The 14,967-nt window shown below is 51.7% G+C and overlaps 1 protein-coding gene across 1 annotated transcript in view; it reads right to left on the bottom strand.

The window, feature by feature from the left end:
• Nucleotides 1–5: 5 nt before the first annotated feature.
• The window catches only part of LOC311114934 (ras-related C3 botulinum toxin substrate 2-like), a gene marked incomplete at its 3' end in the record, with an annotated part of 37,041 nt that continues 22,079 nt past the window's right edge, over nt 6–14,967 (bottom strand). The window contains exon 4 of the mRNA XM_084190153.1: nt 6–158. Coding sequence (XP_084046279.1) covers nt 6–158 — 153 coding nt within the window. The remainder of the gene's footprint in view (nt 159–14,967) is intronic.

Genomic DNA, 14,967 nt, shown 5'->3' with positions numbered 1-14,967 from the left:
ATCTCCTTGGCCAGCGCTAGGCCTTGTGGGTAGGTGATGGGGGCCAGTTTCTTCTCTTTGAGCTTCTCGATGGTCTCCTTCTCGTCCCTCAGATCCAGCTTAGTACCCACTAGGATGATAGGGGTTGACGGGCAGTGGTGACGCACCTCCGGGTACCACTAAAGAGAGAGAGAGAGAGAGGGAGGGGGGGAGGGAGTGGAGGAGGAGAGAGAGAGAAATTGAGAAATATTTTATTATCAGCTAGTAGCTACCAGTGTACCACACCTCTGGATACCACAGTAGGGCAAAAGGGAGAGAGAGCGAGAGTGAGAGAGAGATAGACAGATAGAGATAGAGATAGAGATAGACAGAGAGAGAGAGAGAGACTGCATGCAGAATTCTGCAAAAATATCCTCTGTGTACAACGCAAAACACCAAATAATGCATGCAGAGCAGAAGGGGGGTTGATACCTGCTAAATATCCAAATCCAGAAATGAGATGTTAAATTCTACAACCACCTAAAAGGAAGCAATTCCCAAACCTTCCATAACAAAATCATAATCCATAATCTACAGAGAGCTTAACCTGGAGAAGGGTCCCCTAAGCAAGCTGGCTTCACAAACACAAACAGACCCCACAGAGACCCAGGACAGCAACACAATTAGACCCAACCAAATCATGAAAAACCAAAAAGATAATTACTTGACATATCCTTGCTATTGAGAAAGGCCGCCGTAGGCAGACCTGGCTCTCAAGAGAAGACAGGCTATGTGCACACTGCCCACAAAATGAGGTGGAAACTGAGCTGCACTTCCTAACCTCCTGCCAAATGTATGACCATATTAGAGACACGTATTTCCCTCAGATTACACAGACCCACAAAGGAGGATGATGAGGTGTAGAAACAGTAGAGAGGGAGGAGGATGATGGGGGTAGAGACAGTAGAGAGGGAGGAGGATGATGGGGTGTAGAGACAGTAGAGAGGGAGGAGGAGGGAGGAGGATGGGGTGTAGAGACAGTAGAGAGGGAGGAGGATGATGGGGTGTAGAGACAATAGAGAGGGAGGAGAAGGAGGATGAGGTGTAGAGACAGTAGAGAGAGAGGAGGATGATGGGGTGTAGAGACAGTAGAGAGGGAGGATGATGGGGTGTAGAGACAGTAGAGAGGGAAGAGGATGATGGGGTGTAGAGACAGTAGAGAGGGAGGATGATGATGGGGTGTAGAGACAGTAGAGAGGGAGGAGGATGATGGGGTGTAGAGACAGTAGAGAGAGAGGAGGCGGATGATGGGGTGTAGAGACAATAGAGAGGGAGGAGGATGATGGGGTGTAGAGACAGGTAGAGAGGGAGGAGGATGATGGGGTGTAGAGACAGTAGAGAGATAGGAGGATGATGGGGTGTAGAGACAGTAGAGAGGGAGGAGGATGATGGGGTGTAGAGACAGTAGAGAGGGAGGAGGATGATGGGGTGTAGAGACAGTAGAGAGGGAGGAGGATGATGAGGTGTAGAGACAGTAGAGAGGGATGAGGATGATGGGGTGTAGAAACAGTAGAGAGGGAGGAGGATGATGGGGTGTAGAGACAGTAGAGAGGGAGGAGGATGATGGGGTGTAGAGACAGTAGAGAGGGAGGAGGATGATGAGGTGTAGAGACAGTAGAGAGGGAGGAGGAGGGAGGAGGATGATGGGGTGTAGAGACAGTAGAGAGAGAGGAGGAGGATGAGGTGTAAAGACAGTACCACTAAAGAGAGAGAGAGAGAGAGGGAGGGGGGGAGGGAGTGGAGGAGGAGAGAGAGAGAAATTGAGAAATATTTTATTATCAGCTAGTAGCTACCAGTGTACCACACCTCTGGATACCACAGTAGGGCAAAAGGGAGAGAGAGCGAGAGTGAGAGAGAGATAGACAGATAGAGATAGAGATAGACAGAGACAGAGAGAGAGAGAGAGACTGCATGCAGAATTCTGCAAAAATATCCTCTGTGTACAACGCAAAACACCAAATAATGCATGCAGAGCAGAAGGGGGGTTGATACCTGCTAAATATCCAAATCCAGAAATGAGATGTTAAATTCTACAACCACCTAAAAGGAAGCAATTCCCAAACCTTCCATAACAAAATCATAATCCATAATCTACAGAGAGCTTAACCTGGAGAAGGGTCCCCTAAGCAAGCTGGCTTCACAAACACAAACAGACCCCACAGAGACCCAGGACAGCAACACAATTAGACCCAACCAAATCATGAAAAACCAAAAAGATAATTACTTGACATATCCTTGCTATTGAGAAAGGCCGCCGTAGGCAGACCTGGCTCTCAAGAGAAGACAGGCTATGTGCACACTGCCCACAAAATGAGGTGGAAACTGAGCTGCACTTCCTAACCTCCTGCCAAATGTATGACCATATTAGAGACACGTATTTCCCTCAGATTACACAGACCCACAAAGGAGGATGATGAGGTGTAGAAACAGTAGAGAGGGAGGAGGATGATGGGGGTAGAGACAGTAGAGAGGGAGGAGGATGATGGGGTGTAGAGACAGTAGAGAGGGAGGAGGAGGGAGGAGGATGGGGTGTAGAGACAGTAGAGAGGGAGGAGGATGATGGGGTGTAGAGACAATAGAGAGGGAGGAGAAGGAGGATGAGGTGTAGAGACAGTAGAGAGAGAGGAGGATGATGGGGTGTAGAGACAGTAGAGAGGGAGGATGATGGGGTGTAGAGACAGTAGAGAGGGAGGAGGATGATGGGGTGTAGAGACAGTAGAGAGGGAGGATGATAGGGGTGTAGAGACAGTAGAGAGGGAGGAGGATGATGGGGTGTAGAGACAGTAGAGAGGGAGGAGGATGATGGGGTGTAGAGACAGTAGAGAGGGAGGATGATGGGGTGTAGAGACAGTAGAGAGGGAGGAGGATGATGGGGTGTAGAGACAGTAGAGAGGGAGGATGATGATGGGGTGTAGAGACAGTAGAGAGGGAGGAGGATGATGGGGTGTAGAGACAGTAGAGAGAGAGGAGGCGGATGATGGGGTGTAGAGACAATAGAGAGGGAGGAGGATGATGGGGTGTAGAGACAGTAGAGAGGGAGGAGGATGATGGGGTGTAGAGACAGTAGAGAGATAGGAGGATGATGGGGTGTAGAGACAGTAGAGAGGGAGGAGGATGATGGGGTGTAGAGACAGTAGAGAGGGAGGAGGATGATGGGGTGTAGAGACAGTAGAGAGGGAGGAGGATGATGAGGTGTAGAGACAGTAGAGAGGGATGAGGATGATGGGGTGTAGAAACAGTAGAGAGGGAGGAGGATGATGGGGTGTAGAGACAGTAGAGAGGGAGGAGGATGATGGGGTGTAGAGACAGTAGAGAGGGAGGAGGATGATGAGGTGTAGAGACAGTAGAGAGGGAGGAGGAGGGAGGAGGATGATGGGGTGTAGAGACAGTAGAGAGAGAGGAGGAGGATGAGGTGTAAAGACAGTACCACTAAAGAGAGAGAGAGAGAGGGAGGGGGGGAGGGAGTGGAGGAGGAGAGAGAGAGAAATTGAGAAATATTTTATTATCAGCTAGTAGCTACCAGTGTACCACACCTCTGGATACCACAGTAGGGCAAAAGGGAGAGAGAGCGAGAGTGAGAGAGAGATAGACAGATAGCGATAGAGATAGACAGAGACAGAGAGAGAGAGAGAGACTGCATGCAGAATTCTGCAAAAATATCCTCTGTGTACAACGCAAAACACCAAATAATGCATGCAGAGCAGAAGGGGGGTTGATACCTGCTAAATATCCAAATCCAGAAATGAGATGTTAAATTCTACAACCACCTAAAAGGAAGCAATTCCCAAACCTTCCATAACAAAATCATAATCCATAATCTACAGAGAGCTTAACCTGGAGAAGGGTCCCCTAAGCAAGCTGGCTTCACAAACACAAACAGACCCCACAGAGACCCAGGACAGCAACACAATTAGACCCAACCAAATCATGAAAAACCAAAAAGATAATTACTTGACATATCCTTGCTATTGAGAAAGGCCGCCGTAGGCAGACCTGGCTCTCAAGAGAAGACAGGCTATGTGCACACTGCCCACAAAATGAGGTGGAAACTGAGCTGCACTTCCTAACCTCCTGCCAAATGTATGACCATATTAGAGACACGTATTTCCCTCAGATTACACAGACCCACAAAGGAGGATGATGAGGTGTAGAAACAGTAGAGAGGGAGGAGGATGATGGGGGTAGAGACAGTAGAGAGGGAGGAGGATGATGGGGTGTAGAGACAGTAGAGAGGGAGGAGGAGGGAGGAGGATGGGGTGTAGAGACAGTAGAGAGGGAGGAGGATGATGGGGTGTAGAGACAATAGAGAGGGAGGAGAAGGAGGATGAGGTGTAGAGACAGTAGAGAGAGAGGAGGATGATGGGGTGTAGAGACAGTAGAGAGGGAGGAGGAGGATGAGGTGTAGAGACAGTAGAGAGAGATTGTCACACCCTGGCTCTGGGACTCTATATTTCGAGCCAGGGTGTGTTCATTCTATGTGTTTATTTCTATGTTGGGGGTTCTAGTTCTTCTGTTTCTATGTTTGCCTGAGTGACTCCCAATCAGAGGCAACGAGTGTCAGCTGTGGCTGGTTGTCTCTGATTGGGAGCCATATTTAAACTGTATGTTTTGCCCTTTGTGTTTGTGGGTTTTTGTTCCGTGTTGGTCTATGTTACCTAGGACGTTACGAGTCGTTTGTTGTTTTTGTTTACTGTCCGTGTTTATCGCTAATGATAAATAAACATGTTCGTTCATCACGCTGCGCCTTGGTCTACTTCCTACGACGATCGTGACAGAGAGGAGGATGATGGGGTGTAGAGACAGTAGAGAGGGAGGAGGAGGAGGAGGTGTAGAGACAGTAGAGAGGGAGGAGGAGGATGAGGTGTAGAGACAGTAGAGAGGGAGGAGGAGGATGGGGTGTAGAGACAGTAGAGAGGGAGGAGGATGATGGGTGTAGAGACAGTAGAGAGAGAGGAGGAGGATGGGGTGTAGAGACAGTAGAGAGGGAGGAGGATGATGAGGTGTAGAGACAGTAGAGAGGGAGGAGGATGATGGGGTGTAGAGACAGTAGAGAGGGAGGAGGATGATGAGGTGTAGAGACAGTAGAGAGGGCGGAGGATGATGGGGTGTAGAGACAGTAGAGAGGGAGGAGGATGATGAGGTGTAGAGACAGTAGAGAGGGAGGAGGATGATGGGGTGTAGAGACAGTAGAGAGGGAGGAGGATGATGAGGTGTAGAGACAGTAGAGAGGGAGGAGGATGATGGGGTGTAGAGACAGTAGAGAGGGAGGAGGATGATGGGGTGTAGAGACAGTAGAGAGGGAGGAGGATGATGGGGTGTAGAGACAGTAGAGAGGGAGGAGGATGATGAGGTGTAGAGACAGTAGAGAGGGAGGAGGATGATGGGGTGTAGAGACAGTAGAGAGGGAGGAGGATGATGAGGTGTAGAGACAGTAGAGAGGGAGGAGGATGATGGGGTGTAGAGACAGTAGAGAGGGAGGAGGATGATAGGGTGTAGAGACAGTAGAGAGGGAGGAGGATGATGGGGTGTAGAGACAGTAGAGAGGGAGGAGGATGATGGGGTGTAGAGACAGTAGAGAGGGAGGAGGATGATGGGGTGTAGAGACAGTAGAGAGAGAGGAGGCGGATGATGGGGTGTAGAGACAATAGAGAGGGAGGAGGATGATGGGGTGTAGAGACAGTAGAGAGGGAGGAGGATGATGGGGTGTAGAGACAGTAGAGAGATAGGAGGATGATGGGGTGTAGAGACAGTAGAGAGGGAGGAGGATGATGGGGTGTAGAGACAGTAGAGAGGGAGGAGGATGATGGGGTGTAGAGACAGTAGAGAGGGAGGAGGATGATGAGGTGTAGAGACAGTAGAGAGGGATGAGGATGATGGGGTGTAGAAACAGTAGAGAGGGAGGAGGATGATGGGGTGTAGAGACAGTAGAGAGGGAGGAGGATGATGGGGTGTAGAGACAGTAGAGAGGGAGGAGGATGATGAGGTGTAGAGACAGTAGAGAGGGAGGAGGAGGGAGGAGGATGATGGGGTGTAGAGACAGTAGAGAGAGAGGAGGAGGATGAGGTGTAAAGACAGTAGAGAGGGAGGAGGATGATGGGGTGTAGAGACAATAGAGAGGGAGGAGGATGATGGGGTGTAGAGACAATAGAGAGGGAGGAGGATGATGGGGTGTGGAGGAGGATGATGGGGTGTAGAGACAGTAGAGAGGGAGGAGGAGGAGGAGGTGTAGAGACAGTAGAGATGGAGGAGGAGGATGGGGTGTAGAGACAGTAGAGAGGGAGGAGGATGATGGGGTGTAGAGACAGTAGAGAGGGAGGAGGATGATGGGGTGTAGAGACAGTAGAGAGGGAGGAGGATGATGGGGTGTAGAGACAGTAGAGAGAGAGGAGGATGATGGGGTGTAGAGACAGTAGAGAGGGAGGAGGATGATGGGGTGTAGAGACAGTAGAGAGGGAGGAGGATGATGGGGTGTAGAGACAGTAGAGAGGGAGGAGGATGATGGGGTGTATAGACAGTAGAGAGGGAGGAGGATGATGGGGTGTAGAGACAGTAGAGAGAGAGGAGGAGGGAGGAGGATGATGGGGTGTAGAGACAGTAGAGAGGGAGGAGGATGATGGGGTGTAGAGACAGTAGAGAGGGGAGGAGGATGATGGGGTGTAGAGACAGTAGAGAGGGAGGAGGATGATGGGGTGTAGAGACAGTAGAGAGGGAGGAGGATGATGGGGTGTAGAGACAGTAGAGAGGGAGTAGGATGATGGGGTGTAGAGACAGTAGAGAGAGAAGAGGAGGATGATGGGGTGTAGAGACAATAGAGAGGGAGGAGGATGATGGGGTGTAGAAACAGTAGAGAGGGAGGAGGATGATGGGGTGTAGAGACAGTAGAGAGGGAGGAGGATGATGAGGTGTAGAGACAGTAGAGAGGGAGGAGGATGATGGGGTGTATAGACAGTAGAGAGGGAGGAGGATGATGGGGTGTAGAGAAAGTAGAGAGAGAGGAGGAGGGAGGAGGATGATGGGGTGTAGAGACAGTAGAGCGAGAGGAGGAGGATGATGGGGTGTAGAGACAATAGAGAGGGAGGAGGATGATGGGGTGTAGAAACAGTAGAGAGGGAGGAGGATGATGGGGTGTAGAGACAGTAGAGAGGGAGGAGGATGATGGGGTGTAGAGACAGTAGAGAGGGAGGAGGATGATGAGGTGTAGAGACAGTAGAGAGGGAGGAGGATGATGGGGTGTATAGACAGTAGAGAGGGAGGAGGATGATGGGGTGTAGAGACAGTAGAGAGAGAGGAGGAGGGAGGAGGATGATGGGGTGTAGAGACAGTAGAGAGAGAGGAGGAGGATGATGGGGTGTAGAGACAATAGAGAGGGAGGAGGATGATGGGGTGTAGAAACAGTAGAGAGGGAGGAGGATGATGGGGTGTAGAGACAGTAGAGAGGGAGGAGGATGATGGGGTGTAGAGACAGTAGAGAGGGAGGAGGATGATGAGGTGTAGAGACAGTAGAGAGGGAGGAGGAGGGAGGAGGATGATGGGGTGTAGAGACAGTAGAGAGAGAGGAGGAGGATGAGGTGTAAAGACAGTAGAGAGGGAGGAGGATGATGGGGTGTAGAGACAATAGAGAGGGAGGAGGATGATGAGGTGTAGAGACAATAGAGAGGGAGGAGGATGATGGGGTGTGGAGGAGGATGATGGGGTGTAGAGACAGTAGAGAGAGAGGAGGATGATGGGGTGTAGAGACAGTAGAGAGGGAGGAGGATGATGATGGGGTGTAGAGACAATAGAGAGGGAGGAGGATGATGGGGTGTAGAGACAGTAGAGAGAGAGGAGGAGGATGATGGGGTGTAGAGACAGTAGAGAGGGAGGAGGGTGAGGGGGTGTAGAGACAGTAGAGAGAGAGGAGGAGGATGATGGGGTGTAGAGACAGTAGAGAGGGAGGAGGATGATGGGGTGTAGAGACAGTAGAGAGGGAGGAGGATGATGGGGTGTAGAAACAGTAGAGAGGGAGGAGGATGATGGGGTGTAGAGACAGTAGAGAGGGAGGAGGATGATGGGGTGTAGAGACAGTAGAGAGGGAGGAGGATGATGAGGTGTAGAGACAGTAGAGAGGGAGGAGGAGGGAGGAGGATGATGGGGTGTAGAGACAATAGAGAGGGAGGAGGATGATGGGGTGTAGAGACAATAGAGAGGGAGGAGGATGATGGGGTGTAGAGACAATAGAGAGGGAGGAGGATGATGGGGTGTAGAGACAGTAGAGAGAGAGGAGGATGATGGGGTGTAGAGACAGTAGAGAGGGAGGAGGATGATGATGGGGTGTAGAGACAATAGAGAGGGAGGAGGATGAGGGGGTGTAGAGACAGTAGAGAGGGAGGAGGATGATGGGGTGTAGAGACAATAGAGAGGGAGGAGGATGATGGGGTGTAGAGACAGTAGAGAGGGAGGAGGATGATGGGGTGTAGAGACAGTAGAGAGGGAGGAGGATGATGGGGTGTAGAGACAGTAGAGAGGGAGGAGGAGGGAGGAGGATGGGGTGTAGAGACAGTAGAGAGGGAGGAGGATGATGGGGTGTAGAGAGAGTAGAGAGGGAGGAGGATGATGGGGTGTAGAAACAGTAGAGAGGGAGGAGGATGAGGGGGTATAGAGACAATAGAGAGGGAGGAGGATGATGGGGTGTAGAGACAGTAGAGAGGGAGGAGGATGATGGGGTGTAGAAACAGTAGAGAGGGAGGAGGATGATGGGGTGTAGAGACAGTAGAGAGAGAGGAGGAGGATGAGGTGTAGAGACAGTAGAGAGGGAGGAGGATGATGAGGTGTAGAGACAGTAGAGAGGGAGGAGGAGGGAGGAGGATGATGGGGTGTAGAGACAGTAGAGAGGGAGGAGGATGATGGGGTGTAGAGACAGTAGAGAAGGAGGAGGATGATGAGGTGTAGAGACAGTAGAGAGGGAGGAGGAGGATGAGGTGTAGAGACAGTAGAGATGGAGGAGGATGATGGGGTGTAGAGACAATAGAGAGGGAGGAGGATGAAGGGGTGTAGAGACAGTAGAGAAAGAGGAGGATGATGAGGTGTAGAGACAGTAGAGAGGGAGGAGGAGGAGGAGGAGGTGTAGAGACAGTAGAGAGGGAGGAGGAGGATGATGAGGTGTAGAGACAGTAGAGAGGGAGGAGAAGGAGGATGAGGTGTAGAGACAGTAGAGAGAGAGGAGGAGGATGATGGGGTGTAGAGACAGTAGAGAGAGAGGAGGAGGATGGGGTGTAGAGACAGTAGAGAGAGAGGAGGATGATGGGGTGTAGAGACTGTAGAGAGGGAGGAGGATGATGGGGGTAGAGACAGTAGAGGGGGAGGAGGACGATGAGGTGTAGAGACAGTAGAGAGGGAGGAGGATGATGGGGTGTAGAAACAGTAAAGAGGGAGGAGGATGATGGTGTGTAGAGACAGTAGAGAGGGAGGAGGATGATGGGGTGTAGAGACAGTAGAGAGGGAGGAGGATGATGAGGTGTAGAGACAGTAGAGAGGGAGGAGGAGGGAGGAGGATGATGGGGTGTAGAGACAGTAGAGAGGGAGGAGGATGATGGGCTGTAGAGACAGTAGAGAGGGAGGAGGATGATGAGGTGTAGAGACAGTAGAGAGGGAGGAGGAGGATGAGGTGTAGAGACAGTAGAAAGGGAGGAGGAGGATGGGGTGTAGAAACAGTAAAGAGGGAGGAGGATGATGGTGTGTAGAGACAGTAGAGAGGGAGGAGGATGATGGGGTGTAGAGACAGTAGAGAGGGAGGAGGATGATGAGGTGTAGAGACAGTAGAGAGGGAGGAGGAGGGAGGAGGATGATGGGGTGTAGAGACAGTAGAGAGGGAGGAGGATGATGGGCTGTAGAGACAGTAGAGAGGGAGGAGGATGATGAGGTGTAGAGACAGTAGAGAGGGAGGAGGAGGATGAGGTGTAGAGACAGTAGAAAGGGAGGAGGAGGATGAGGTGTAGAGACAGTAGAGAGGGAGGAGGATGATGGGGTGTAGAGACAGTAGAGAGGGAGGAGGAGGATGATGAGGTGTAGAGACAGTAGAGAGGGAGGAGAAGGAGGATGAGGTGTAGAGACAGTAGAGAGAGAGGAGGAGGATGATGGGGTGTAAAGACAGTAGAGAGGGAGGAGGATGAGGGGGTGTAGAGACAATAGAGAGGGAGGAGGATGATGGGGTGTAGAGACAGTAGAGAGGGAGGAGGATGATGGGGTGTAGAGACAGTACAGAGGGAGGAGGAGGGAGGACGATGATGAGGTGTAGAGACAGTAGAGAGGGAGGAGGATGATGGGGTGTAGAGACAGTAGAGAGGGAGGAGGATGATGAGGTGTAGAGACAGTAGAGAGGGAGGAGGATGATGGGTTGTAGAGACAGTAGAGAGATAGGAGGATGATGGGGTGTAGAGACAGTAGAGAGGGAGGAGGATGATGGGTTGTAGAGACAGTAGAGAGGGAGCAGGAGGATGATGGGGTGTAGAAACAGTAGAGAGGGAGGAGGATGAGGGGGTATAGAGACAATAGAGAGGCAGGAGGATGATGGGGTGTAGAGACAGTAGAGAGGGAGGAGGATGATGGGGTGTAGAGACAGTAGAGAGAGAGGAGGAGGATGATGGGGTGTAGAGACAATAGAGAGGGAGGAGGATGATGGGGTGTAGAAACAGTAGAGAGGGAGGAGGATGATGGGGTGTAGAGACAGTAGAGAGGGAGGAGGATGAGGGGGTATAGAGACAATAGAGAGGGAGGAGGATGATGGGGTGTAGAGACAGTAGAGAGGGAGGAGGATGATGGGGTGTAGAGACAGTAGAGAGAGAGGAGGAGGATGATGGGGTGTAGAGACAATAGAGAGGGAGGAGGATGATGGGGTGTAGAAACAGTAGAGAGGGAGGAGGATGATGGGGTGTAGAGACAGTAGAGAGGGAGGAGGATGATGGGGTGTAGAGACAGTAGAGAGGGAGGAGGATGATGAGGTGTAGAGACAGTAGAGAGGGAGGAGGAGGGAGGAGGATGATGGGGTGTAGAGACAGTAGAGAGAGAGGAGGAGGATGAGGTGTAAAGACAGTAGAGAGGGAGGAGGATGATGGGGTGTAGAGACAATAGAGAGGGAGGAAGATGATGGGGTGTGGAGGAGGATGATGGGGTGTAGAGACAGTAGAGAGAGAGGAGGATGATGGGGTGTAGAGACAGTAGAGAGGGAGGAGGATGATGATGGGGTGTAGAGACAATAGAGAGGGAGGAGGATGATGGGGTGTAGAGACAGTAGATAGAGAGGAGGAGGATGATGGGGTGTAGAGACAGTAGAGAGGGAGGAGGGTGAGGGGGTGTAGAGACAGTAGAGAGAGAGGAGGAGGATGATGGGGTGTAGAGACAGTAGAGAGGGAGGAGGATGATGGGGTGTAGAGACAGTAGAGAGGGAGGAGGATGATGGTGTGTAGAGACAGTAGAGAGGGAGGAGGATGATGGGGTGTAGAGACAGTAGAGAGGGAGGAGGATGATGGGGTGTAGAGACAGTAGAGAGGGAGGAGGAAGATGAGGTGTAGATACAGTAGAGAGGGAGGAGGAAGATGGGGTGTAGAAACAGTAGAGAGGGAGGAGGATGATGGGGTGTAGAGACAGTATAGAGGGAGGAGGATGATGGGGTGTAGAGACAGTAGAGAGGGAGGAGGATGATGAGGTGTAGAGACAGTAGAGAGGGAGGAGGAGGGAGGAGGATGATGGGGTGTAGAGACAATAGAGAGGGAGGAGGATGATGGGGTGTAGAGACAATAGAGAGGGAGGAGGATGATGGGGTGTAGAGACAATAGAGAGGGAGGAGGATGAGGGGGTGTAGAGACAGTAGAGAGGGAGGAGGATGATGGGGTGTAGAGACAATAGAGAGGGAGGAGGATGATGGGGTGTAGAGACAGTAGAGAGGGAGGAGGATGATGGGGTGTAGAGACAGTAGAGAGGGAGGAGGATGATGGGGTGTAGAGACAGTAGAGAGGGAGGAGGAGGGAGGAGGATGGGGTGTAGAGACAGTAGAGAGGGAGGAGGATGATGGGGTGTAGAGAGAGTAGAGAGGGAGGAGGATGATGGGGTGTAGAAACAGTAGAGAGGGAGGAGGATGAGGGGGTATAGAGACAATAGAGAGGGAGGAGGATGATGGGGTGTAGAGACAGTAGAGAGGGAGGAGGATGATAGGGTGTAGAGACAGTAGAGAGGGAGGAGGATGATGGGGTTTAGAGACAGTAGAGAGGGAGGAGGATGATGAGGTGTAGAGACAGTAGAGAGGGAGGAGGATGATGGGCTGTAGAAACAGTAGAGAGGGAGGAGGATGATGGGGTGTAGAGACAGTAGAGAGAGAGGAGGAGGATGAGGTGTAGAGACAGTAGAGAGGGAGGAGGATGATGAGGTGTAGAGACAGTAGAGAGGGAGGAGGAGGGAGGAGGATGATGGGGTGTAGAGACAGTAGAGAGGGAGGAGGATGATGGGGTGTAGAGACAGTAGAGAAGGTGGAGGATGATGAGGTGTAGAGACAGTAGAGAGGGAGGAGGAGGATGAGGTGTAGAGACAGTAGAGAGGGAGGAGGATGATGGGGTGTAGAAACAGTAGAGAGGGAGGAGGATGAGGGGGTGTAGAGACAGTAGAGAGGGAGGAGGAGGATGATGAGGTGTAGAGACAGTAGAGAGGGAGGAGAAGGAGGATGAGGTGTAGAGACAGTAGAGAGAGAGGAGGAGGATGATGGGGTGTAAAGACAGTAGAGAGGGAGGAGGATGATGGGGTGTAGAGACAATAGAGAGGGAGGAGGATGATGGGGTGTAGAGACAGTAGAGAGGGAGGAGGATGATGAGGTGTAGAGACAGTAGAGAGGGAGGAGGAGGAGGAGGTGTAGAGACAGTAGAGAGGGAGGAGGAGGATGATGAGGTGTAGAGACAGTAGAGAGGGAGGAGAAGGAGGATGAGGTGTAGAGACAGTAGAGAGAGAGGAGGAGGATGATGGGGTGTAGAGACAGTAGAAAGAGAGGAGGAGGATGGGGTGTAGAGACAGTAGAGAGAGAGGAGGATGATGGGGTGTAGAGACTGTAGAGAGGGAGGAGGATGATGGGGGTAGAGACAGTAGAGGGGGAGGAGGATGATGAGGTGTAGAGACAGTAGAGAGGGAGGAGGAGGATGAGGTGTAGAGACAGTAGAAAGGGAGGAGGAGGATGAGGTGTAGAGACAGTAGAGAGGGAGGAGGATGATGGGGTGTAGAGACAGTAGAGAGGGAGGAGGAGGATGATGAGGTGTAGAGACAGTAGAGAGGGAGGAGAAGGAGGATGAGGTGTAGAGACAGTAGAGAGAGAGGAGGAGGAGGATGATGGGGTGTAAAGACAGTAGAGAGGGAGGAGGATGATGGGGTGTAGAGACAATAGAGAGGGAGGAGGATGATGGGGTGTAGAGACAGTAGAGAGGGAGGAGGATGATGAGGTGTAGAGACAGTAGAGAGGGAGGAGGAGGATGAGGTGTAGAGACAGTAGAAAGGGAGGAGGAGGATGAGGTGTAGAGACAGTAGAGAGGGAGGAGGATGATGGGGTGTAGAGACAGTAGAGAGGGAGGAGGAGGATGATGAGGTGTAGAGACAGTAGAGAGGGAGGAGGAGGATGAGGTGTAGAGACAGTAGAAAGGGAGGAGGAGGATGAGGTGTAGAGACAGTAGAGAGGGAGGAGGATGATGGGGTGTAGAGACAGTAGAGAGGGAGGAGGAGGATGATGGGGTGTAGAGACAGTAGAGAGAGAGGAGGATGATGGGGTGTAGAGACAGTAGAGAGGGAGGAGGATGATGGGTTGTAGAGACAGTAGAGAGGGAGCAGGAGGATGATGGGGTGTAGAAACAGTAGAGAGGGAGGAGGATGAGGGGGTATAGAGACAATAGAGAGGGAGGAGGATGATGGGGTGTAGAGACAGTAGAGAGGGAGGAGGAGGATGAGGTGTAGAGACAGTAGAGAGGGAGGAGGATGATGGGGTGTAGAGACAGTAGAGAGGGAGGAGGATGATGGGGTGTAGAAACAGTAGAGAGGGAGGAGGATGATGGGGTGTAGAGACAGTAGAGAGGGAGGAGGATGATGGGGGTAGAGACAGTAGAGAGGGAGGAGGATGATGAGGTGTAGAGACAGTAGAGAGGGAGGAGGATGATGGGGTGTAGAAACAGTAGAAAGGGAGGAGGATGATGGGGTGTAGAGACAGTAGAGAGGGAGGAGGATGATGGGGTGTAGAGACAGTAGAGAGGGAGGAGGATGATGAGGTGTAGAGACAGTAGAGAGGGAGGAGGAGGGAGGAGGATGATAGGGTGTAGAGACAGTAGAGAGGGAGGAGGATGATGGGGTGTAGAGACAGTAGAGAGGGAGGAGGATGATGAGGTGTAGAGACAGTAGAGAGGGAGGAGGAGGATGAGGTGTAGAGACAGTAGAAAGGGAGGAGGAGGATGAGGTGTAGAGACAGTAGAGAGGGAGGAGGATGATGGGGTGTAGAGACAGTAGAGAGGGAGGAGGAGGATGATGAGGTGTAGAGCCAGTAGAGAGGGAGGAGAAGGAGGATGAGGTGTAGAGACAGTAGAGAGAGAGGAGGAGGATGATGGGGTGTAAAGACAGTAGAGAGGGAGGAGGATGATGGGGTGTAGAGACAATAGAGAGGGAGGAGGATGATGGGGTGTAGAGACAGTAGAGAGGGAAGAGGATGATGGGGTGTAGAGACAGTAGAGAGGGAGGAGGAGGGAGGAGGATGATGAGGTGTAGAGACAGTAGAGAGGGAGGAGGATGATGGGGTGTAGAGACAGTAGAGAGAGAGGAGGATAGTGGGGTGTAGAGACAGTAGAGAGGGAGCAGGAGGATGATGGGGTGTAGAGACAGTAGAGAGGGAGGAGGATGATGAGGTGTAGCGACAGTAGAGAGGGAGGAGGAGGGAGGAGGAGGATGGGGTGTAGAGACAGT

Source organism: Coregonus lavaretus, assembly GCF_964263955.1.
Source record: "Coregonus lavaretus genome assembly, contig: HAP1_SCAFFOLD_5635, whole genome shotgun sequence".
NCBI classification, from domain to species: domain Eukaryota; kingdom Metazoa; phylum Chordata; class Actinopteri; order Salmoniformes; family Salmonidae; genus Coregonus; species Coregonus lavaretus.
Note: the sequence above shows the minus strand (reverse complement) of the source record. Positions and strands in the feature narration are given on the sequence as shown.